Source organism: Phalacrocorax aristotelis, chromosome 9 (genome assembly GCF_949628215.1).
Source record: "Phalacrocorax aristotelis chromosome 9, bGulAri2.1, whole genome shotgun sequence".
Classification (NCBI taxonomy): domain Eukaryota; kingdom Metazoa; phylum Chordata; class Aves; order Suliformes; family Phalacrocoracidae; genus Phalacrocorax; species Phalacrocorax aristotelis.
In genome coordinates, this window is record NC_134284.1 from 5,480,224 (window position 1) to 5,507,077 (window position 26,854).

General features: G+C 38.5%; 1 protein-coding gene across 3 annotated transcripts in view; it reads right to left on the reverse strand.

The window, feature by feature from the left end:
- STXBP6 (syntaxin binding protein 6) overlaps positions 1-26,854 on the reverse strand; it is a 131,889-nt gene that overhangs the window by 26,807 nt on the left and 78,228 nt on the right. For 2 of the 3 annotated variants that reach the window (XM_075103253.1, XM_075103255.1), the window contains 2 exons: positions 7,803-7,933; positions 5,908-6,073 (listed from right to left, as the gene is read on the reverse strand). In XM_075103253.1, coding sequence (XP_074959354.1) covers positions 5,908-6,073; positions 7,803-7,933 — 297 coding nt within the window. Of the gene's footprint in view, positions 1-5,907; positions 6,074-7,802; positions 7,934-19,330; positions 19,394-26,854 lie in introns of all 3 variants that reach the window. The other variant, XM_075103252.1, reaches the window with a different exon arrangement.

Here is a 26,854-nt window from a genome sequence, read left to right on the forward strand (position 1 = left end):
CGGGCAAACTGGAGTAGCTACACAAGAAAGTGGTTCCCTAAGCCTCAGTAATTACTAGTTCACTTAATGTTCACAAGAACAAGAGAATAATAGATTACTTCCAACCTTTGATATTAATGAAATTATTATTATATTCATACCTTTGGATAGCTGATCTTTTAAGTGTTTTTACATAGGCAACACAATAAAACAAGGGTTTTCATAATCTAAGTGGTTTTTTATTTTCTTTACATTTGATCTTTTTGTCTTGATCTGATTTTAGTGTTAATAAACATTTCATTAAAAAAGGTTAAGATATTATCTATAATTTTTCAAGCCAATTACATTCACAAACTTTTGTTTCTTCTAGGGTCCACATCACCATATAGTTTTGATGTCCCTGCCTTCCTGCCTCTAAAATACAGTACTGAAGTTTAAAGTTCAGTCAAAATTACAGAAATGAGAAATTAATAATTAAAGTCTGGAGAATATATATAGCACAACAATTAAGAGCCAAACTGACAGGTCACAAATGTTTTTCAGAAAAACTTATCTTCTCTATTTCAAATGTACTTCTGTTGATGTTTTTAAACACTAGCATTGATGCCAGCACAGGACATTACTGTATATTGCAGATTAGCTGTAAATTAAGGAAATATCTAATTAGGGTCCATTGCGTATTACCACAACCTTTACCCTCTTCCAAACTGAGATGTTTATTTCAACTCAAAAACTTCAAACTCTAATCTAATACATTTATAAAAATCAACACTAACCTAAGTCAGTAATATTTTTAATACTAATATTTATACTTAATGGAAGTCTAACCAACCAGTAACTTTCAGAATCAGTAATTACTACAGAAGCACAGAAATCCATTCTGGGTCTCTGAACATCAGCATCTGTTCATTTGACACAAAAAAAAATGTCAATTTCTACGAAAAACAGTAATATTCTGCATCTTCAAGATAACACCTCACTTAGGCCTTCACTCTTCAGAAAAGGCAAGAAAATATATTGCTTAATGCTTTCGATATTATCTCATCTCAGAGTTATACAGATCAAAAAGGAACCAACCTTCGTAATGATAAATGTCCTTTCTTGTTTTATGTACCCCTACAGATTTTACAAGAACATAATGTACTTTTTTTGCCCAAGATTCCCATTTTAGAAAGTTAATTTAGAGCTATGATTATATGCAATCTTTCCACGGAACAAGCATTCAACTATTCTTATCCATTCTAATCTCAACACATAGCTTTTATGCTTAAGGTAACTAAAATCCATTCAGTTAAATAAGAAAATGGTAAAACAGAATTAATCTTGACATGAATATGCAGGGCATAAAAGCAAGCACCTGAAATGGTCTTTGGCAGCAGAAAATTTATTTCTAATATTTCAATCTCTAGACTGACAGTTGCCTTTATTTTCCCTAAAGCAAACAACCCAGTACTTAGTATATATTGGCAAGCAATGCCTTAATCAGATGCGAACAGTTTTGTTCCTGCATGGAAACATTGCTAAGATTCATCTGGTCAGTAACTTCAAATGGCAAAAACACCACCAAAATAACATGGTAGATACTTCAGCCTTTCCCCCCCCCCCCCCCAAATGCATTTGCATCAGAATTTGTTTACAAGTGGAAGCCTGTAAGAATAATATGTTCAATTACACACTTTCTCAATGGCTATCAGGTAAGAACTGAAACCAGCAACAACCAGGTATTTGAAGAAGGGGAGCAATTGTCTTTCTTCCCATGCCAATTCCTAACGGCAAGTTCTTGTTCACCTCTTTAAGTCAGTCATTAATCTTGCTCACTATGGTGAACACCACTACATGCCTACCGGGTCTCAAATGTGTAAGCTAAGTGAGTCAATAGCATAGGAAAAAAGTAGTACTCATTACCACTCTTACACTGGCAATATATTCTTGGAGGAGAAAAAGAATGATCCATTAATAACTCCTGACAGTTGCTCTGAAGAAAAGGTTACGGAGGCAAAGATGTCATTACTTTGAGCTTTTAAGAATATTTTAATTAATTGATCAGAATAACTGTTAAAACCAAAGCATATATGTAGAACAAAGCTCAAAACAAACAAAAAAATCACAAGATCATAATCTTCCTTCAACCTGAGGTCTTGCTCCTCTCCAAGGATTATGAATTTCTAATACCAATCTAAAGGTGGCAGCAACTGTTTATTCTTATAGGCCTAGAATTAATCTTTGAGGTGTTTCAAATGCTGTATCACAGGGTTCTATCCAGAAATGAGAGTCAAATTCATCCTCAGTGTCAGCCTAATGTCACATCATGAATTAAGTTGTTCTCATCTCCAACTTTGTTTTTTACGTTACTGATGTAAATACAATCTGATTAACTTGGCCACTGAACAACAATTAACGCAACAGAGAGATGCTGCAAATTAGGCATATTCCAGTATCTGAACCCATAAGTTAGGAAGATACAGAAGTGAAAAATATTTCTTCTCAGTCAAAAAGCCCTCTACCCCCAAACGCCTGCCTCACCTTTCCGCTCCAAAATAACATCCAGCATGCACATAAACTTAGAGAGGGCTCTTCTAAATTCTAAACAAAAGACAAACTTGATATATTTAGTACAAGATACTAGTGGGAGGAGTCTTGTTACAGTCTTCTAAAATACGAATTTGTTCTTTGTTCTCAGAATTAGCACCCACACCTTTAATCAGTTCTCATTATTGCTGTAATTACTAATGTTAATAATCAAATTACAGAAAATAGTTTAGCCTGTTTAACTCTACAGACTATTTCCTTAATGATACCCGAATGAAAACAAAGCAAAAGATGGTTCTGGAGAAGAAGAATCAGGGGCAGGGCTCTGGCCCGTAGGGGGAAGTAAGTGCATGTGTGCATGGGCAATGCACACGTGTGCGTGCACGTGCACGTGCGGTAAAAGGAGAAAGGCAATGACGAGGATCTGCAGTTCCACAGGGACACCCGTATTTACTTACGGCCTAAGCTCCTAAGCACTTCCTGCAGAAGTAGGAGCAGCATGATTTTCGCTTTCTTCACTCCTATCCTTTAGGAAGGAATAAGACTCAATAAGATAAGTAAGCTTGTAAACAAGCCCTTCAAGTTCTTTCAACTTCAGTTCCACTTGGAAGGAAGGATTCTTTGGTGGCACTATTTTGTTTTTGAAAATATGCACTAGCTACAAGATACACGTATCATGTATGTAATGTGTATCTACATCATTACATACACAAGCATGTGAGCGTTTGCATACATATATTCTAATAGTCTATGTTAAAAAAAACTTGTAGGGTATTAGCAGTTAAACTGACTAACCAGCCAAGAGGAACATTACTTTTCACATCCCTCAAAGTTTAAAAGAATATCACTTAAAGCATAAATGCTACCTTAGTAGAGGGGATGAAGTGACATGCTTCATCTGAAATCTAACCACAGTACGGTTTAAGAATGATTTGAATATACAGCTCTGGCTAATTACCAACAAAACACCCCAATAAAACAACAATAAAACCCCTAAATTTAATTAATTTCAAGCTATATTCTCAGGTATATGTTCTTTGGTTTGCTCAGCTACAGTTGGACCTTACTTTTTCCAGTCAGGATGAATTTGAGATTGACAACACATTTCACTGTATTTTCCGTAAAAAAAAACCCACTCTGATATTGCAGGTTTCAGACTAAATGAGTTTTGATGCACAGTTGGCCCATCCCTGGGCTTCAAACGAGGGCTATCAGAACTGCAGGTACCTCCCCGGCGTCTGAGCCTGCTGACTACCAACTTGCGGAACAGCTCCTATAATCAATGAATGGTGCTGCTTCTGGTCACTGAATTACTCCGTTTGCCTCAAAGCAACGGACCAACTAATATAACCCAGCAGCTGAACTAACTTTGACAGTATTACATATTACCAAGGAGACCTGCCTTTAACCCTGAGAATCCAGTTAAGAATACCAATCTGAATAGTGAAAGGAACAGCAGACATTTAAACCGACTATTGCCCCTTACGTATTACAAAATAATTTCCAATGATACGATCGCACTGCTTTTGATAATTACTGATACTGGTTATTTGCTAATAGTAGACTTCCCATTGCTCAGTGAGGCTGACACATAGAAAGTCACTGGAATTTAGTGTCAACTATTACTTGGTTTACAGTTATGATAGTTTCTGTCAAATTTAAACTTATCCTCAGGGAGTCTGTAACCCAGTGCGAGGAAAAAGCAGAAGCACTGTATGCATGAGGAGATTTTAATCCCTGGCCCTATACCACATCCATAGTCCGTACCGTGTGTGAACACACACGGACTGCATCCGCACACAGTCAGAATGACAGGCAAGGAACATGGAAACAGTCACCATCTGTATCAGAGGATGGCTGAATAAGCCCATTTTAGCTATGAAGTTGTAATAGAGAGAAGGTGGGTACGCTTCATGGGACATGGTAGGGTCTAGTGTGTATTAAAGTAGAAGTCAAACAGAAGTTTATGAATCTCAGTGTTGATTTCCTCCCCCCTCCGATGATACTTGTTTAGGATAACGGTTAATATTTGGGCCAGCTGAATCAGGAACTAAATTTTGGACAGGTCAGAGGCCGAAATGTGTGGTGGTTTATTAACATTGACTTATTTGCAGGAAGGATGTAAGTAAGCATCATGAGCAAACAGATGACAAACAAAGGCTTGACATGAGATTTCTTCCATATGAAATGGAAAAATCTTGGAGGATATCTTCTCCCATCAGTGCAGAAACCGATCCTCCCTCCTCCCCATGACACCAAAAAGAAAACAAAGGAAATCCTATTAGTATGGAAATGGAAAAAAAAAAAAAAACGAGAGGAACTTTACAAGAAATTTTATATCTTTTTTGTAGTTTGAGAACACACTAAAAGGATGATTGACAGAACAGTTCTGACTTATGACCGCAGAGTTAGTTGTAACCTCAGTATCAGTAGCTAGGCACCAAACTGGAGATGATTTGCCCCTTCCTCAGGTTTACCTTCAGTGTTTTAGAGGAAAGGGATGCCGCACAAAATTACAGCCAGAAGAAACAACATATAAAGGTGGCTGCACGAAATAAGGCTCTCCATATAACTGATATCTTCTGGGGGGAAGAAACAACAACTAAACAAAACCCCAAGTCAGCTTGCACTTCTCTTCTAGTTTGGAGACTTACTGAGAAAAACAATTTTTTATTCCCACTGTGCAGAACATGGGAGGTGTTCTGTTTGAGTGCAGACAAGACGACTATTTTTAGAAATTCCAGTCTAAGAACAACTAAACCAGCTTATTTTCCTGAGGAATACTTTGTGAAATATGTGAAAATCCTCCCCAAAAAATACTTTTTTGTTGGTTGGGAAGTGCATGGCGAATACCAATTTCACACATTGACCAGACTTTTTTTAGTCTAATCCTGGAAATTCACCTTAAGATATGCAACTTATGAAATGTAACGAAATTCCGAACTGATTTCTGTCAAGATCAAAGTAAATTCTAAAAAAACCCATGGGATGTTTAGTAATAACCACTTTTTCCACAGACTTGTGGGGAAATGGCAATGCAGAACAGGCTTTTAGTAGAAAATATGTCAGTCCACCCAGAAATGTTTCTGGATGAACAAAAGTAGAGACACAAATCGAAATCAAGGTTGCTAAAAAGAGGGAAGAGAATGACTTCTCACAAGGCGGGTAAGGGATGCTGCCTCTGGAACTGAACACTAGGGAAGCAAAGGGAACAAGTGTGAAGTGGTGCTTGATGAAGAAATTCTAAAGCCTAGAAGTTTACTACTGTGACGTTTAGCATATTCACACCCATGATTTCAAGATGCAATTAGGCTGCAAGCTCATTTGTATACAGAATAACTCGCATGAAAATAATTTCATGTCCAACTGCACAAAGTACTTCAGCTTCAACTGACCTACCTCCCATAATTTTAGATTGGCAGTTGATAAATTCTGGCTTCTTGTCTGTAAGGTATCGCTGACAAGTGTGATGTAGAACCTGAAAGAATGTGCATTTTTCTGAAGCTGTGCTTGCTACCCATTGGTCAAAAGCATTTTCGAAGAGTAGATCAAATTCTGGGGAATCCTGGAAGAAAAAAAAAAGCACGTTACTATTTTTCCGGTTTTATAAATTATTTGGAGAAAGATACAGAGCTATTATTTTTTACAAGGTATTACACTGAAAAAAGCAGAAAGGTCATGCAACACAAGACCGTCCTGGATTATTTTTCCTTTGCATATTTTTGGATGCAAAAAAAAAAAAAGCAGTAAGTTTTTTTCTTGCAGGTATTTTTAATGAGGAATATTCAGCTATGACAAAAATAACTGAAACCAAAAATACTTTAAACCCAAACATTAAAAGTTGGAATCTGCTAAGAAATCCTTGTTATCTACGCATATGTAGTTACTTGTCTCTTCTATGTTACGCAAGGATCTGTGCCTCTCAGCACAAAATCTACTTTCACACTATATTATAGAAGATTTGGTTCTGCTCCCCATACTCAACCAAAGAAGGAAAACAAATAGTAAGTACTAGTTATTGTATTTAATGTATTATCATGAAGTGTTGCATAAGTCTCAAGATAACATGAACGAAAGACCACTCCTAGAACAAATCCAAGTCCAGCTCTATACCATGCATCAAGTGCCAAAATAAATTGCTTTTATGCAAGTATTGCTATTTATTTAGCAATATTTGCTAAATATAATTTTGTAATCTAATCTAGTAAATGCTTTTTTGAATCAATGAGACTAGGAATAATGTCTAAGGAACCTGTCGAAGCTTAAGAACTTGATAGGACTTTCAATCTGAGAGTATCCCAATTATCTCTTATTTACATACCTGCATAGCAGATGCTGGGAAAGGGCCTAAAAATATCATACCCCTTATCTATTTGTCATTGCTCTCATTTTCATTGTCCCTTTTACCCAGAGAAAATATAATCCCACCCCTTGCATTTCATAGGGCAATGGCCAAAGGGCTTTTTTGTACAAAAGACTTAAGATGCTTAGGTGGCTGATCAGAGCACGGCTTTGAACAAATCAAGGGGGTTAGTCACAAACATTTTGCTGTACAATACACTAAGTCACTTTGTGATCACCTAGTATAAGCCACATTCCTGCTTTCTAATTCTGCTGTTTACTACTGAAGACTTGCATTCATTATCTTATTACATATTAGTACAACTTTGCCTTGAGACAGCTCAAGGCAGGCTGTATATTCCACATTAAATTCCGCATTCCAGAACTATTTAGTGGGGGTTTGTTTCATTCTATTTCTTTTTTTTTTTTTCTTTTTTGTTTAAATCAGCATTCACATGCCATTGGCTACTACATCACACCACCACACTTAGGAGAAAAAGGTAAGACACGCAAAAAGATCTGAGGAGAGGACTGTTCTGGAAAAAACCCACAAAGTTCACAATATTTCACAAATTTGAACCTCGGCAACCTCTCCTGTCCTTGCTGCTACTTACTGCTCTATTTTACAACATGGCTGCATCGCAAAATGGACCCCAAGAGGCTTGTAGCTGAAGACAAGGCAAACAAGGCTCTTATTTTCCTCTTCACCAAGAAGAGAGGCAGTAGGAAGAAAAGTAGGGAAAGACAGGAAGAAAAACCCCAACTATAAGCTTTGGCCTCCTCCCATCTTTCCCATTAAAATAAATCTCACAAATCCCATTGAGTTTTTTTGAGAATTTGCATTTAAACCTGTGTTTTATCTTTCCAGATGCCTTTTGAATAGTGAAAGAATGCTGATTCACAAATCAGTTAAAAGAGCTGAATTCTTATTTTCTAGAACTGTTCAAACTCACCCGATTAGGGTCTATACCATTGACCTGGCGAAGCTGCTCGAGCATCCATTGTGTTCTCCTGACAAAAGATGTAGAGCCTTCAAATTGCTTCACCTTCGTAATAGATGCTTGAGCTGGTTTCTTGTTCGTCACTGAACATGTAAAAGAAAAAAAAAAACATAACATATAAGTGAAATGGGCTTCATGTTTCAGGAATGTGCCATTTAGCTCACTGTATCGGTAGTTGGTTTGACAGTATTTTCTGTAATGTCCCACAAAGTAAACAACATTTTGATACAAGTGGTGGAGGAGCCAATGAGGCGATTTGTGCTGCTCGACCTTATCCTAACAAACAAGGAAGGGCTGGTGGAGGATGTGAGAGCTGTGGGTAGCCTTGGCTGCAGTGACCATGAGATGGTTGAGTTTAGGATACTGCGAGGTAGAAGCAGGGCTATGAGTCAGGTTACAACCTTGGACTTCAAGAGGGCCAACTTTGGCCTCTTCAAAGACCTGCTAGGAAGAATGCCATGGGCTAGGGCTGTGGAAGGCAGGGAGGTCCAAGAGACCTGATCCATATTCAAGTACCACTTCCTCCGAGCTCAAGATCGGTGCATCCCCAGGAGGAAGAAGTCAGGCAGAGGAGCCAGGAGACCCGCACGGATGAGCAAAGAGCTTCTAGAGAAACTCAGATGGAAGAAGGAGGTTCACAGTATGTGGAGAAAGGGACTGGCCACTTGGGAGGAATATAGGAACGTTGTCAGGGTATGCAGAGATGTGACAAGGAAGGCCAAGGCCCACTTGGAATTAAATCTGGCAATGCACGTCAAAGATAACAAGAAGGGCTTCTTTAAATACATCAGCAGTAAAAGGAAGACTGGGGACACAGTGGCCCCACTGCTGAACAAGGAAGGGGCCCTGGGGACGCAGGATGCAGAGAAGGCGGAGTTACTGAATGCCTCATTGCTTCAGTCTTCACTGCTCAGGCTGGCCCTCAGGCATCCCAGCCCCCAGAGGTGAGAGGCCAAATCTGGACAAAGGAAGACTTAACATCGGTTGAGGAGGATTGTGTCAGAGGTCACCTATGCAAACTGGATCCTCGCAAATCCATGGGCCCTGATGGGATGCACCTGCGAGTGCTGAGGGAGCTGGTGGATGTTCTTGCTGAGCCACTCTCCATCTTTGAAAGGTTGTGGATGACGGGAGAGGTGCCCAAGGACTGGAGGACAGCAAATGTCACTCCAATCTTCAGAAAGGGCAAGAAGGAGGACCTGGGGAACTATAGGCCAGTCAGCCTCACCTCCATCCCTGGAAAGGTGATGGAGCAGTTCATCCTGGAGGTCATCTCCAGGCATGTAGAGGAAAAGAAGGTCATCAGAAACAGTCAACATGGATTCACCAAAGGAAGATCATATTTGACCAACCTGATAGCCTTCTACGATGGTGTGACTGGCTGAGTCAACGAAGGGAGAGCAGTAGATGTTGTCTACCTTGACTTCAGTAAGGCATTTGACACTGTTTCCCATAGCATCCTCACAGGCAAGCTTAGGATGTGTGGGCTGAATGAGTGGACAGTGAGGTGGATGGAGGACTGGCTCAGCAACAGAACTCAGAGGGTCATGATCAACAGAGCAGAGTCTGGATGGAGGCCTGTCACTAGCGGTGTTCCCCAGGGATCAGTGCTGGGTCCAGTCCTGTTCAACATATTCATCAATGGCCTAGATGATGGGATAGAGTGTAACCTCAGCAAGTTCGCTGATGATACCCAGCTGGGAGGAGTGGCTGATACACCAGAAGGCTGTGCTGCCATCCAGTGAGTCCTGGACAGGCTGGAGAGCTCTGCCGAGGGGAACCTCAGGGAATTCAACAAGAGCAAGTACAAGGCCCTGCACCTGGGGAGGAACAACCCCAGGCACCAGTGCAGGCTGGGGGCTGACCTACTAGAAAGAGGCTCTATTGAGAAGGACCTGGGAGTGCTGGTGGACAACAAGCTGACCCTGAGCCAGCACCATGTCCTTGTGGCCAAGAAGGCCAATGGTATCCTGGGCTGCATGAAAAGGAGTGTGGCCAGCAGGTCGAGAGAGGTTATCCTCCCTCTACTCCATGCTAGTGAGACCACATTTGGAGTGCTGTGTCCAGTTTTGGGCCCCCCAGTTTAAGAAGGACAGGGAACTGCTGGAGCAAGTCCAGCGGAGAGCTACCAAGGTGATCAGGGAGCTGGAGCATCTCCCTTGTGAGGAAAGGCTGAAAGACCTGGGTTTGTTCAGCCTGGAGAAGAGAAGGCTGAGAGGGGATCTCATCAATACCTATAAATATCTGAAGGACGGGTATCAGGAGGATGGGACTAGGCTCTTTTCAGTGGTGCCCAACGACAGGGCAAGGGGCAACGGGCACAAGCTGGAACACGGGAAGTTCCACCTGAACATGAGGACAAACCCCTTCCCTGTGCAGGTGCCAGAGCAGGGGCACAGGCTGCCCAGGGGGGCTGTGGGGTCCCTTCCCTGGAGACATTCACCCTCCACCTGGACGCGGCCCTGTGCCCCTGCTCTGGGGGTGCCTGCTCCAGCAGGGGCATTGGACAAGATGATCTCCAGAGATGCCTTGCAACCCCTACCAGTCTGTGATTCTATGAAAAAATTGACGTTGATTCTGAAAGTAGGACATATTCCCCTTCCTGGATAACATACTGAAAAGCACATTCCTTACCTTCAGAATGATGGTATAATGCCAAACAAGCATTATACTAAAAATTGGATATATTTTAGCCATTATCAGCTTAAGTTGCCAACACCCTGTAAAAAACAGAACTAAACCAAAGGCTTTTCCATCTGCATTCTTCCAGCCATCTTACTTTTCTCTTTTCCCCCATGCTAATCAGCAGAGTTTTCTCATACCCAGCCTCTTATTAGTTTCTTTCTCTTCTTGTCATTTTAGACAAGAAATCCCACACATGCAAAAGAAAGAAAATAAAGACATCTCCATGTAAGTTTAAGGCATTTACATACCTTTAAAAAAAAAAAAAAACAACAAAACAAAAAAAAACCAAAAAAACAACCTGTTACTTTAGACTGACTTTCACATTGGAGATTGGAGAAACCTATTTTTTTCTTTTCATTCTTTTCACAACACATCACATGTAGGTCACGCTTCCATAACACCACCAACACCTATGACATTCAATTCCCCATTTCCAGTGTCCAGTCAACAGTATATGCACTTACTGCATTGAGAAAGATAACCTACCCAATCAGACAATAGCCTGTGAATAATATAGTTATAAGAATTAAGGAACTAAATGTTGTTCAACTCCCCCCAAAAATTAGGTACTACAAAACTGTCATGCAAGACAGCTCTGTGGGTTTGTTTGTTTGTTTGTTTGTGGGTTGTTGTTGTTTTTTTTTTTTTGGGGGGGGGGGGGGGGGGGGGGAGGCAAAAACCCCCACACTGAAACAATACAACCGCAAACAACAGCCAAAAAAAAAAAAACACCAAGCCCCAAAACAAACCCTGCAACATAAAACACTCAAAGTAGTGTATCCTTAACTGAGCATCAAACATTAAAGCTCACTCTTCAACACCAAATTTTCTTTTCATCAGTATAACTTTTAACTTCCATAGAAGTTTCATAAGCAGTTTTAGGCACTTTCTACAGTTATACCCTCTATTTTATTTACATGGTATTTATCTGTTGCTGTATGTTAAGCCACTTCCAAACACATTTCCACCTTCTGTGAAGAAATAATCTGAAGAATCGTTGTACTACACAATCTACTGAGGCTGGTGTGTCATTTTTTTGCCTTAAACTCTTTATTTCTAAGAATCCTTTTACCTGTATGGTCCTCCGAAAAGAGTAGTACTGGAAAAGTAACTTTTCTCTGCTTTTAGATGGTGGCAGTTAAAGAAAGCTTTTAAAATAATCAAGACTTGAATAGCAAGATTGCTTATTACTCTGAGTCCCCTTTACCCAAATAATCAGGAGAACTAACAGGTTTCCCACTCTGAAGATGCATGCTGCATGCACTTCTGCACTCAGGGGCACAGCTATACAGTAAGTAAACATCAATATCATACTTCATCATTCCATAAAGGTAAAAAGTTAATACTGTTTCTTAGGATGAAAATTTACCAGCGCATAGATCACTGTCTTGATGTTAAATGTACTTTGGAATACGTTAACATGCAAAGTTCTTTTATATGTCTCAGATTTACCCATTTTCAGTTCAGTGTCTGTCTGTGCACGTGAAACTCCAAGCACCCTTATGAGAACTTAAGTTAACAAACAGAAAATACATTTCCAAGGAAATTTTGATAGGTTAAAGAAGTTTTAAAAATCAGATACTAACATTCCACATGACAGATAATTTCTTTTAAGAAGTTGCTTTGGAATAGAAAGCATAGTTGGACTCAATATATTGACCGGACTATTGATAACAATGTAATAACCAGATTGCCAGAAGTCTCTTAAATCAGAAGCTGAAGCACTAAGAACCAAACTGGTGCAGTATGTGATTCAGAATCACACGTCAAATGGTACAGAACAGAGAGAAATCCATGTAGTATGAGAAAAGTAGCAGCAAAATTTGAGCAGAACAACCACTGAAATGCAATGACTAAATATTACTAAGAAGCAAGATTAGGATCAAAGATTCATTGATTTCTCAATAGCCTATGCACCCAAGCCTAACAATATCAAGAAAGCAGAGGTGGCAGGCACCCTATCTATACTTACATAGTATATACAGGTTCTGTTTTTATTGCAAGGCTACACGCCACTCAGCAGGAAACCCACATCCCTACCTACTCTGAATTCACCCTTCTAATATTTACTCATGTCTTTTTTGCCAACCCCAGACTTTGGCAGACTCTATAGCACTCCACTGGACCGAGTTTCACATATTTTCTACAAAGCAGTACTAACAGAAGGGTATCTAACCATGGCTCAAGATTTATTGTCTGTGGGTTATTCCCTTTCCATGCAGAAGCAGCAATAATCTACTGCTGAATAAGCCACGTATCAGAGCTGTGTATGCTATACATAAGCCACATATAGAACTAACACTAGTAGCATTACAAAAGTTGTCCAAACCCAGAAAGCACTAGACAGAACAATTATGTGATCAAATGCTATTCCCCTCCCTCAGAATCTCATGGATAATCAGTTATGAGATGTATGACCCTGAAGTTTATTACAGTAAGCTCCTCACTGCTCTGAAGGGTTCTATGTGGCATACATTCTAGTGCTCTTAAAAACAGGGGTCATTTCAAGGTGAAAATATCAAATTTTACAAATACAATAGTTAAACACTAAACATGTAATCTCAACATCTCCAGAAATTGTTTGGCTGATTTGACATATCCAAAATCTAATGCTCCAAACTTCTCTGTATAGCACTTTCAATAATCAGTGAGCAGCAGCTTTATCTTCAGCTGGAGCCATCAATACTCTGCACTTCAGGAAAAGAAGATCAGACTAAGTGCCTAAACTTCATGAACTCTTGAAAATGCCTCTTAGCAACCAACTACATAAACATCTTCATTAGATGACTGTTTCTATATCATCCACCACACAGTACGTCTGGGAGAGGCTGAGAGAGCTCCTCTTCTACGGAAGAGCTTATAAAGGTCTTGGGTATCTCAGTCGTTTTGCGTAGAAATTCAGCCTCAAGTTAGCCAAACAGATCTAGCTGCATTTCACCTTTTGTGTCTTGGTATTTTAGGAAAAAGACAGCATTTCTAGAACATTCAAAAAAAACCCAGCCACCCACGAGTCCACCAAACGTGCTTTAAAACCTTCATTTAGTCCATGACAGCTTGACAGTAGTATGGCAGTCATTACAACTCTGAAACCCTTTGGCAGCTGGGAAAACCATCCTCAGTAGCTGCTCATTATGTTGTTTTGCAAACTAGAGCACTTCCACACAAGCCACTGAGTGGATGTTACCTTACAAACATGTAAAAGTCTTTTCTTAAATCTGAAAAAGACTGGAAGCAATTACATGCTCCTAGCCGCATTCCCCCTCTGACAAGTCATTCAGATGGGTCCACTAAAATCTTCCACAATCATTACCTACCTTAATAAAATGAAAGACAATATTGAAATTATGCTTCAATATTGGGTGGGGTTTTTTTGTTTGCTTTGTTTTTTTTTTTAACAGAACATTATGCCTTCAAAATATGAAGCTGTAGTAATGTGGACAAAGCACATTTATTTAGAGCCCATCAATAGACGGTAGGTCCATATGGTATTTCTGTGTGTCATCAGATGCAAATAAATAAGAATTAAATTTTTTATTTATTTTTTTAAAGGAACATACAGTTATTGGTAAAGTAAGAAAGAATGTGTGAGAAGTCAGCTACAACAACCTATGATGTAAGTGTTCATGATTGTGAGCTTGTTTGTTTGTTTTTTAAATATTAGATTAACACACAACCAAAAGTCACCCAGTTAGAAACAGCATTATTTTTTCTGGGATTGAAGACGTTATTAACCATTTGCATTGTAAATAAAAACAAGTTCCAGTATTAAGTTTCAAAGAGGTTGTTAAAGCTTGAGAGGCATGCGTTTAAGTGAAATACTGTTTCAAAAGCAGATCAGAGAAGACAGGGCAGAAATATTCACATCAGAATTAGCTTTAGAGAATGCTGTGACAATCAAGAAAGTCACTGTTCCCGTCATTTGCAACACATGGAAACAAATGTATTTGCATTCCAGACCTCAGCCAGAATCCGGTACCATGTGCATGTTTAGCATCTGTAGCAGCAAATCAATACAGCTCTTCACACAGAAAGCTACGGGAGGCTAAGGCTGTGGTCCAACTTCATTGCACCTGCAGCCCAGAATATATTTTCTTTATTTCTTCAGTCTTCCAAAGTATCTTTACTTGAATGGAAATGATAAAATAATGAAAAATGGTTAATTCCTTAAATACCTGCCCCAAAATACCTGGCCTTGAGAACCAGTCTGAAAGCTCTAAACCACTGTACTATGATATATTTTGTCAGATTTGAAATGCATATTTAAAAAGGAATGTCTGTCCTTGAAGTCATCATTGAATATCTAGTTTGTTTTGGATGTTCTTTAAATTTGGATCTGTATATTTAAATAACTAAACTTTAGGTAATTAGGAATCTTACGACAAATGGCTTGTCTCACAAAATTTCTAGTCATATTGGAGTGTATTCCTGAAGTGCCGAATGACTGAAATAACTACTGAAGGAAGAAATTAAAAACTACAGAATATTGAAACAGACAGTGACTGTTGCAACTGTTTACATTATAACAAGAACATTTTTTTATTTGGGCACTGCCCAGATTAATAAATTAAGCAGCCTTAACTTTTATTGCTGTTGAGTGAAATGAAATTTAAAAAAATGGTGCAAATGAAGTAAGATCACAAAAAAATTACTCTCGCCTATGAAAGGTCTTCGTTTGTGAAAGTTACAGACTGAGACTGAGTCCTAGCAGGCCTGCAGAAACCTACTGAAGGCACTGGCTACCTGTGTAGTGCAGTCCAAAACTACTCTTCAATTTAGTGTTAGATCAGCCTAATCTATCTGTACGCCAAATCCTAAGCAGTGGATACTCATCCCTTAACTCACAAGGGTTAAGGTTCGTCACAAAGCAAGGTTCGTCAAACTGGCTGTTAATAATTCATGACAGAAAAGAGAATATCTTTAGAATGCACTCAAGACAGTCTAAAGCCCTTAAAAAAAAAACAACCAAAGAGACCTCTTTGATGAAGAAAAAGTTGAACTGAGTATCATGGCAGTGCGATGTGATTTCATGGTCACTGTATCTAGAATTTAATCATTCCTACCTTCTTGTACAAACATTGCCCTAAAGCAAAACTCTTCACAGTGAGACTAAGTCTAAAAACAGCCAAGAGTTTCCTAAACAGCTTTTGATTCAGTCAGAATAAAAAGAGCAAATTTAGAAGCAGCAGCACATTTTTCATTGAAAGTATTATTTAATATGCAATACAGATTTTATTAGGAAATAAAGTTATATGTATTAGTATTTGTGGTAGAAATGTGGTTTTTTTTCCAAGCCAGTTCTTAAGGAAAAAAAGTAGGTTATGAACAGGCTGCGACAGAGACAATTACTCCTCTATACCTTCCAGTTCTCTAGAGTTACATATGGAAAAGCTGTTTTCTCCCTCCAGACTTCTGTTTGTACAATTACATCTAATTCTCATTCTGCGGGTCCCTTCACTCTCAGCCACCAAGGAAACAACTATTTCAGAAACTTGCAGAAAGCTCAAAATTCTGACAGTCACATACACAATCCCAGTAAGCTACGGCTACCAGTTGGGCTGATGAGCTGCAGTTTCTGACCACCAAAAAAAGTAGTGACTTTTTTGTTTCTTTGTCCAATCACTACTCAATTCTGCAACACCTTGGAGTTTTTGTGTTCAGAGGACAAAGCACAACTTGTGGAAATGCCTCATAAGTTTGAGAAAACCCAAGACATTTCTCTCTTGCAATCATCGTAAAAGTAAAAACACTCATAGAAAAGACAACATCAACAAGATATCTACAGGGACTGGCCCCCCTTTGCTATTCTCACATACATCATTCCAAAGCAAAAGCCAAGAAAATAAGATTTATCTCTATTCCTCTAATATGAGGAGCTCTTCTATCGTAAGAACAACTTTACAATTGTCCCCGTCCCCCCCCCCCCCCCCCCCATTTTGAAATATTACTCTCCCTGCTTTTTTCCCAGGGTGAGGAAATGGGGCCTAAGCAGGGGAAAGGACATGCCCTTTATACTATTGCTGTTCTGCAACGCTCCAGTGTAGTTTGAACTACTGCTGTTCAGGCCACACGTGAGTCCTATAAGCAAAGTATGGTCCTGGCAAGCAACTTTCCAACAATCAGACAAATGAAGCTAAGGATTAAGTAAGATGGAGCAAAAGGGTACATTCTGACCTATTTAGGTATTAAAGAATAAGGACCAGATGTATGAAACTGTCTTAGTATACCATGTGGATTTCAGGAAAACTACTTCTAGTCTGCTTCACAGGATGGTTGTGAGTTTTGCTGTCTATAAACTCCAGCTTTGAGTCTGAACGCCAAAACTTGCAGCATTTCATGTTTTCCCAGAGCAGTTTCAACTCACCACTGATTTAATGTGGAGTCTAAATTAATTCTAGAACTTTGAGCCTATCTCTTGCAGCCTTTCATAGCTGAGGGTCTAAGAACCACGGCAGGTATCTATAATACAAAGAGATGCTCTGAGAAAACAGCACTACAAGAAACCAGACTTATGTTGCCACCTCCATGATTAATTTTAGGTACAGAAAATAAAGGATATGTTTGCAGTATAAGACAGCTAGCCTTACTGAAAATAAACAAAAGCAGCTAAAACTGGGGAAGGTTTAAATTCCTGCTTGCCGGCCAAGGCTTGCCAGATGTCAAAATGGCTGATAATTTGAGGCCTGACTTCTCAGAATTGCATTTCCTACTTTTGCCCATATTTCTTCTTCCCGTGATGATGCTGCTTTCTCACCATTTGTGATCTAAGGAGCTGAAATCAGGGAAAAGCTGCACAGTTCTCAGCTTCTCCACTTTCCAAACAGGACAAGATGTCAGTGGCCCTAAATACACAGCAGTTTAACCAGAAATTAATTCTTTCTGTTTCTGTAGGCACAGCATAATGTTTTGCCATCAAATTGGAAAACACAAAGAGAAGCTTTCAGATACAAGAGGCAAACTACTCATAAGTCTAAACACATACATGTTTTTCCAGAGCCCTTCCCAACAGTTCAAATAATTTGCATGATCTGCCTGCTTAAGTCAGCGTCTACTGTATCACTGTCCATAACAAGTTGCCAGCCTCACTCAGTGCTTAGTAGATAAAAATGTACAAAACACGTATCTCAAGTTTTATTCATACATTGTTCAACATATAGTTTTGTTTAAGTAACATTTTTTCTTTCTACATACTAGTTATTGATATCTGCTGAATAGTAACCCTAAAATAATTACTAAAAAAAAAATCAGCTACCCTGGAAATTCAGATTAAGGGCTATGGTATTTTCCCAAGATGAAAGACTACACAAAACAGCTTTCTGGTGGCTTGAAATAAAAAAAAAAAAAAGACAGAAATTGCTTTGGGTTGCAATGAGAAAACTTCTTTTTTTTTTTTGATGTGTAAGACACCATAAAGCGCTATAAGGCTGAAGTGAGAGCCTGGATGTTTTCCAAACGTACCATTGAGTGCATTAATTACAAACTGCTGCTTACAGGCAGAGTGCCTTGTCTTTCAGTTTTGCACCTAGTTCTCCATTATATTTACTTTTCACAGAACCATGTAAATACCTGTCCTTAAAAATAGTTTTTATGCTTATTCAAACACTTTAAGCCCCTCCATACCACATATGTTACGGTCTTTACAGTCTGACAGACTGATTTTTCATTCCTATCAAATTTTTAAAGGTAAAAAGACAGAATTATTGCAGTTATAAATTAATAGCTTGCTTAAATTATTCTTCATATACTACAGCAATATAGTTTAAGGTATGATACCAAAGCAACTGCTTTCCATATTGGCACAGTTATATAGCCAGATATAGTTAATACTGGAAAGAATGGCAGAGTTCATTTTATAGCCAGAAAGAAAGCTTCTGCTTAACCGCAAATATATGGAGAGAAGTCTTATTAAACTCACATTCACTTCCAGAATGAAGTGAAACTCCCAGGTTTTGCTGGAATCGCCTTTTATTATTCCATACTGCAAAGCAGCCATCTTTCAAACTTTTCCCACCTCCTTTTTTCTGCACATGGATAGTCAGATACATTTGAAGACTCTTGAAATCTATTTAGTGAAATATAGCAAATTTGAGTTGCATATAAGTTTTTTAGTTAAAATCTAGTTGTGAGGACAGGATGGTGCTGTGACAGATCTACCAAGGCACTGTTGCTGCAGAGGAAGATAATAGGTATTCCAGCCAGGTCCCAGGGAAGAGGAATGACTTCCTCACAACCCAGGGACAAGAGTCTTCATCAGGGACCTCTCAACCAGTGCAGAGCTCCTGCTGATCCTGGCCTAGAGCATTTCGCACTAGTAGTTCCCCTTGCCCTGGGATGGTAGAGCCTCACCTCTTAACTGTAAGGTATTTGGTGACTGAGAATTTCAGCCCACCATAGCATGTGCCCTTCTGTATTAGTCTGGATTATCCACAACTTCAATCATCTACAACTTCAATCATCTTAGCTCTCTCTTCCTTAAAAGGAAGGCAGCATCCTACACAGACTTTGCTGAACAGGATACTCTAAATAGCCGTGTAAGCATCTACACACACTTCAGAAAATCCCACTTCAATCTAGTTTAAAAATCAAAGCTCAAGATACAGACCACAGTGAATATCTATGTGGGTGGCTGGAAATATTCCTTTTATCACATTCTGGTCACTTCAGCACCTACAACTATAGAAAACCGGTTAAAGTCAACACCACAAAAGTAATTCTACTCTTACAAAGCAGAATTTGGCATAACTCCTGTACAAGTTAACAGATGTGCATCCGCATGCAGAGAGTACACTAGGAATTACCTCACCAGCCTGAAAACACTGTTTGAACTTCACAGCAAGTGTCCTGAGGGGCAGGAAGAGGCTCTGGAAAATTAAGGTTTGAATTCATTACTAAGTAACTCACACAAAAAGTATGGAATTACAAAATAGTTCTCCATTTACAAGTTTGCTTAGATAACTTGACAGGCTTCAGGTTCTGGAACAAACTGGCCAACGACTTGCAGGATCCCACTGTGTAAGGGGACCCGGTTGTAACAGGGCAGTGTTTACTACAGCTTGCAAAAGAGGTGACATAAAACTGTACTCTTTTCTTGATTTTGTACTTAATGACCAAAAATACAGTAGATGAGACTATTACTAAAAATAATAGAAAACACTTGGCACACAGCAGACAAGAAAAGGCTCTATTACATCTGTTCAATACAAAACCCCTAGCTTTTGCTATACGACGGCCTAAGTCAGGACAGCAGTGGGAAATTATTTCATATTCTTATGACTCCAACTTTCAGAGGGGCACAATTCTAACAAAAAAAAACTCTTCACATTTACATGGGCATGATAACATCCAAGTCTCAATATAAGTGACTAAAAAAGGCTGGTAGGCTTTGACCACTTCAGATTATGAAGAAATTAACACACACCCCCCCTGCCCAAACCAAAACAACAAAACCCCCAGAAACATATCTGTGGGGAAGTAGAGGGCATGACTAAAGGAGAGGCCAAGCAGGAAGAACAACAAGTGAGCGAGCCAGCAGCTGCTATCCCAAATTATCAGTATACATTATTTTAACTGAGGCCCATTATTTATATCCTGTCCATTCAACAACAGCAAAACCCAGTATCTCAACCTATGAAGTACTCTACCCACAGTAAATAACCTGTAACACATTTACTCAGTATAGGCCAGATATCCAGCCTTTCTTGCATCTTATTGCTGGAAGTGCAATAATTACTATGAAGGGATGTTTTTACATGTTGACTTTTTTTTTTTTGCTGTCTGAATTATTTTCTGCAGACAACTACAATGAAATACAGCAAGCAACATACACATTTCAGGTAGCACTTAACTGGAGATGTAAAAGTAGGAAACAAAAAATATCTAAGGTACGTATATTCTGAAGATTTTGAACCTGATTTGAGTTCGTAAAAATACGACTACCAATACTACTACTACTATTATTAGATCTGGAAGAATGTTCATGTTCTGGGTCTCTTACACAAATCCAAAGGATATTTTGCGTACCAGCAGGTCCCATCTCTATCTTACGTATCCAGTAGTAATCCAGAGAGCAAATTTTTTATTTCATATATATATATATATGAATGAACAGACTTTTAAAATGCAATCTCACCCTCCCTATCTTTTAACTGCTTTAAAAAGTGTGAATGCAGCAAACTAGCTTTAGACACTGATCTTCACAAATTTACATATTAAACACCATCAAGGGAGTTTAGAGCTAAGACTATAAAGCTCCGTGGGACTGAATCCTGTACAGTGTTTTACGGACAGTTAGCCAACGGCATCCCTGTCACACTTCCAGTGCCCATCACGCTTCTGGAAATCTGCCCACCTGCAGGCAAGGCTTTTCAATGCTTGCTCTTGCACACTGAGTTCAGTGGTTAGGTATCCTTTTTCAGTGGCATCAACCAACAATATTCTTGACATAACCCACAAAAACAGACTTTCTTAAACGTCCACAAATATTCCCTACAGCTTCAATTATCTTGAACATGCGCAAGGATACACTTCACACAGTATAGTCTTTTGCCAAGATATTCTTCACTGTTTCCACGTGCTGTTCAACACCAGCATTTCAGGGTCAGAAGTCACCTCTGCTTATTTGTATGCCAATTTGGTTTGCAAAGCACATTGAGACCATGAGATGGAAGGTCATGTGAGTAGTATTTGAAATTTTTAGATCTTTAAGCATGTGAATAGTGATTTGAAAACCAAGTAAAACTGAGACCCTAACTTAAAAAGCGGTTTATAAAAAAATCAATTTTACAGAAATAAGTGCCTTGCTGAAGTGGGACCCAACAATTCGGCTGTGTATTTGCCCTCCATCCTTTTCCACTATGCTTTATTCTCCTGCTCCATTTCAAATTCAATGACGGCATTTCTCAAACTGCCTTTTTCTTTCTACTATTGATTTATTGCAGCTAGCCACCGAGCTTGCTTTATTTCGTGAACAAGATGCAGATAATTAAAGTGTCTAAAACTAAAGTATATGGTGTACTTTAGGACTTTTACTATCCCAATGCTTAAAAACTGACATTGAAAGGCCCTACCACAATAAACTGCGAGCAATCAAACAGCCAGAGGCAACACCAGAAAAATGAGTGACAAACACTGAACAACTCTAAAAAATATGGAAAAATAAACATGAAGAGAAAACATGGTAGAGCATTTAAAACAATAGATAGTTATATTTTCGTTCCCTTTCTCTTTAGGCAGCAAGAACAGGAAAAAAGTCTAATTCAATCCCCGCTCCCCGTTTCCCTGGCTGCACACTCCAAAATAATCAACAGGATCCTGATCTCACCGATGGCACACGCATTAAGGCAGTGTGATTTTTGTGGCAAAGAAATCGTTAGCTGCTCAGAACCTACAAGAGTAGGTCAGTGAATCTGATATACATATCTTCTGTTGTCACACTAAAAGGCTGTAAAGGAGTGAAATAAAAGTATTTATGGTACGAACTGAGTAAGGCAGCCTTCTAGTACTGGTATGGAAACAATCAAAAAAAGCCCCCACAACAAACTCTGGAACTCTTGTGTATTTGTTATTTGCATATTTGTTAATACCCAGACAATCTATATTAAACAGATGTCAGAACTAATTTGAAATGGTTACTTTGTAGCATTTACTGACATTAACAGCAAAGCAAATGTGTACTTCATGTTATGAGAAACAATTTGCAGAGCTGCAGGATTACAGCCCACCACCATTGCACCTCAATGCACTGCAGTAGGATGACTGGAATGGATTTTGGTTTTTTTTTTTTTTTTTTTGAACACAGCAAGTATCATTTGCTGGTTCATTGGGTCAGTACCTTTAGAAAAGCAAAACCAATGCAGGAAGACCTTTGGCAATATAACTGAACTGTGTAAAGATACATAATTTCTCAAGCTTTGAACAGACACTCAAATCTAAGTGTCTTACTTAGCTTCACAGATTTTACCCATGTCATGAACAGCTATTCATTTTTCTTACTGCTTGGATCCTAAGTACGTTCACAGATCAGACTTATCCATTAGAACTATATCCCTCATTAAGACTCTGTAGAAACATGTTTGAACGGCAAGAAAAGTTTTCATTCTGTATTCTGCATTACAAGTTTCACAGCTGTGGTGGACTGCATTATATTTAAAGGTGCTATGTGCAGATAGCATCCAGCTACTATATGTGGCATCTTAAGTTACCTGCATACTGTTCTTTTTAACATAAAAAAATTCACTGTAAGGGACCAGAACAGAAACTAAAAGGGAGATACTTGGCATCTGAATTGTTACTACTATTACCATCATCAGAGCCTTCTGCAAAGCACTGAATCTCAGAGTACCCCTATAAAATGTGCTTTTATCTCAGTTTTATTAAAATAAAACTACTCCCATCTGCCATTGCACAATCTTGCAATGGTAGGACTGAAAATTTGACTTAAATGATAGCGTTCTCACATTTACTATTCTTTGGGAAAACTCTCCAAGGCACAAGTTACCTCATTTTACCAAGGGTAAGTCTACCATTTCCAATCATGGAGCTTTGCCAGCCTTTAAAGAGAAGAACACGCAGAAACTGGTAAAGAATTTGTTGTGGAAATTAAGACAAACAGGTTTAACAGCAGAAGAGAAAGGAAAACATGCACAATTAGCAAACAATTTTAACCGTTTTAATTTCTCCAACTAATGAGGCCAGAGCAAATCAAGGCATGACATACACCTCCTTGAACAGTAATTTTAAAAGGTACTCTACCAAAGAAAGGTCTATCAAGGAGCATTTTGTGGTGGGAGAGATTTGTGCACAGGTAGGTCTCACTTTGTTATGTAATTAGGGGAGAGCTGAAGGGCTCCCCCACCTGCTTCCATATCCTAGAACATAAACTATATAGCTAGCACAAGCTTAGGGTGAAGATCACCTCTGTAAACTGGAGGTTTACCTGAGCCACGTCTGCAAAACTTTATATAAAGGCTAACCTTCTGAAGTCACATGGAGAAAAGATTTATTTATGATGTACTTAAAAAACCAAGTATTTTGAAAAGGTGCGTTCTCAGACTGCTCAACTGAACAAAAGCCAAATAACTACATTCATAGATACAAGACTTCATAGTAAAACGAACTTTACGGAAATATCCAGTATGTTGACATAAAAGCCAAAAGCTGCTGCGGCAGATGTATGGCTTTCTGACATTTTCTTCTTCCATGAACTCTCAGCAAATCAGTGACAACATATAAAATGTCCATATCTGTGCTTCCCCATAACTAGTTAAAAGAAAACTCAGAGAAATTGTTGCAGTTCTTTTCATCAAGGATTTTACTAACTTGAATGATTTTATACAGGTTCATTAAATCTACTAGATTTAATGCGATTAGGTGTAGTTTTACATTTTTACATTTTACATTTAATCTACACTATTTAATACAGTTTAGTATAGCAGGTAATCAAACTGATATTTCAGTCAATCTGCTATTTCCATTTCCTAAAGGGTGCGCTGAAATAGGTAATTTTCACACAGAAAAAAAAACAACTAAAAAGATAAAGGTTAACGTTTACCTTATTATTTACCACTCACTCAACATTTGGATACACGAACTACCTTCTTCATTACATTTGCGTGTGGGCATGTGTACAAAGGTAAGACCAAACACCTTAAGTGCATGCCACCAGCTTTTTTTTCTCACCAGCTCTTTTTCCAGTTTCCATTCTTTTCCATTTGCAGGAGGCCTATTGATTTGTGTATCTTAAAATGCATAGCTCCTTATGTTACAGGATCAGCTACTGCTATTTTGCAGGCATACTTCTTACAAGAATGTACTCCAGGTAGTCCTTATAGGACCCAAATTTCCTTGCAGTAATGTGGCAGACTATATTCTTTATTCATAACTCAAATGAAATTTGGCTTCAGATTTAACCTCAGCTATGCAGCTAAGAAAACCTAACCTGAATGTGTCCCTGGTCATTACTTAACACATGAAATGTCAAACCAAAGAATAACTTGTTTCCAAGTTTAAGATAAAATTGATGACTCATCCTTAATGAGAAAAAGATATCCTGCAGACACAGAAATGTATCAAATTAAAATGTGTAAGTTATTTCCAGATTCTTTTAATAGAAAATAGTGTCTTAAAAACCTTTTAATGGTTTACTATGCTAATGTAGCATTAATTTTTAATTTGCAGTAACATTTTACTGCTTATAGTAGCTTTTCCTTGGCTAGTTTTTTCTTCCTCTGAAAATTACTCCAACAAGTAATCTATACTGCCAGTGTTAAAAAAAGCATTTTCTCCATGAATTTAATTTAGAGCACAAAAAATGAGCGACTCAATCTTATTTCTTTGCACATTCTAGATCTTGACAGGAAGAGGCCTTTGCAGCTGACCTTATTTTTTGTACTGTACACACTTTACAGCACTATTATAAGGGATATAATTTTCATTACATTTCATAAAACCAAACAAAACCAACTGTTAATATTCCACACTAACCCGCAAAAAGAGAAACTCATTACTACCTTAGAGACATGTTATTAGTTATAATTAAAAAACCCTGCTTCCAGTAATTGAAGTGATCACTAGCACTATCTTAACAATGCTGTTTGATTAAGCTAATTTCCTTTACATCTTTTTTTATAAAAACCCATGTAATGTGAATACCTTTCGCAGTAATATTTGCACATTCTACATCCAACAGGATTCACTGTTTGCTCCTCAGCAGGTTAACAGTTTGCCAACAGTTCTATTGGGATGTGTCTGTTTCACCTGCCTGAGACCACTGTTCCTAAAGAAAAACAACACAGAAAATAGCCCACTGGCAAAAATGCTAAAACCACCTAAACAGATAAAAGACTCCTATACATTTGTTATTTTACACACTACTGTCACTATGTTGCTCTCCTTTGTACAAAAAACAACAAACCCCAAAACAAGCCCCCTCCCAAATCCCCCAAACAAATCCCCCCAACAAACCAAAAAACCCCCTAACCAAACAACAACCCACATTATCTCCTCTACAGCCTGTCTTGTAATTCAAATGTTTTTCAGGTCGACAGACACTTACTAAAGCCTTCTACGCACTGGGATGCTACCAGAATACATACAGAGCAGAGAAGGAAAACTAATAGGCCTAAAGGCCATGAAATACTTTTTGATACATTAAGTGGCTGGACCTAAAGCCATTACTAAAATATGAATTGAAGCCAAGAGAGAAAGATTTCTGTTTGGAAGCATTTTAAAGTTTTGTTCAGAGTCTGAGGTCAATACCAAAGTGTTATTTAACAGGTCTGTATAGATTGCACTAGTTTCATCCATCACCTGTAAATGCCAACAATAGAAGCTACTACAGACGTACATTCCAGTTTCCCTCTACCAAGCAACAGTTATCATGAAGTCAAAGCCCCCAAACAAAAAGAAAAAGATTATTAAAATATATGGACCCCAAAAGCAAAAATCTCATTGATACTGTACGTAAGTTAAATAGAAACCCAAAGAACTGATTAAAAAACAAAGTCAGAACTGTAAAAGTTATTTTTATACTATACATTAGTGGTCACCATTCAATTTAAGACAAATCTGAAGCATTCAGAAGTATAGTACCCAAGTGCTACTGCGTGTACTACTTTTAGTGGCCAAAGGCACTTTTGATACTGTCTAGCAGATAGGTAATTTTTTCTGAAATACTAAAAACAGTGTCTCTCCCTCCTCCAATAAGATGCAACCTCCTCCTTCACAGGGCAAGAAATTAGCCACTATTTTCAACACTTCCAATCTATAGACTAAACACTTCCAATATATAGACTAAAAAACCCCTAAGGTTTATGGTTTTTTTTTAGGGGTCGAATGATGGAATCAGGAGATAACTAGCAAAGTGAGCCCCAAGAGCTGCAAAAAACGACATCAACATCCATGTTTTATGAACTGAGATGGCCTTTTGAAGGGTTTTTAATCATCCCTACACAAAGCCTATTGAGCTAATGACTCATGTCCTCTCAGTTAAGCTCTATGGACAGGGAATGCATGCTAATGACTGGTTTGAAACAGATCATCACATTAACATTTGAACACTACCGCATCTAAGCTTGGTCTGCTGTGGCACACTTCATGTAAAAACAGAAAAAAGACAAAGCCTCTTCCTCAGAAAAGTATAAGGTACACCAGAACTGTCACACATCTAGTCCATGCACTTGCTTTGAAAAAAAAAAAAACCAAAACCAAACAAAACCAACAAACCCACAAAAACCCCAACCCATCCCAAAACACCACCAAACCAGAAATAAAGCCATGTCCATTAAAAGCACTACTGCTTGGTATGGTTTTTTTGTTTTGTTTGT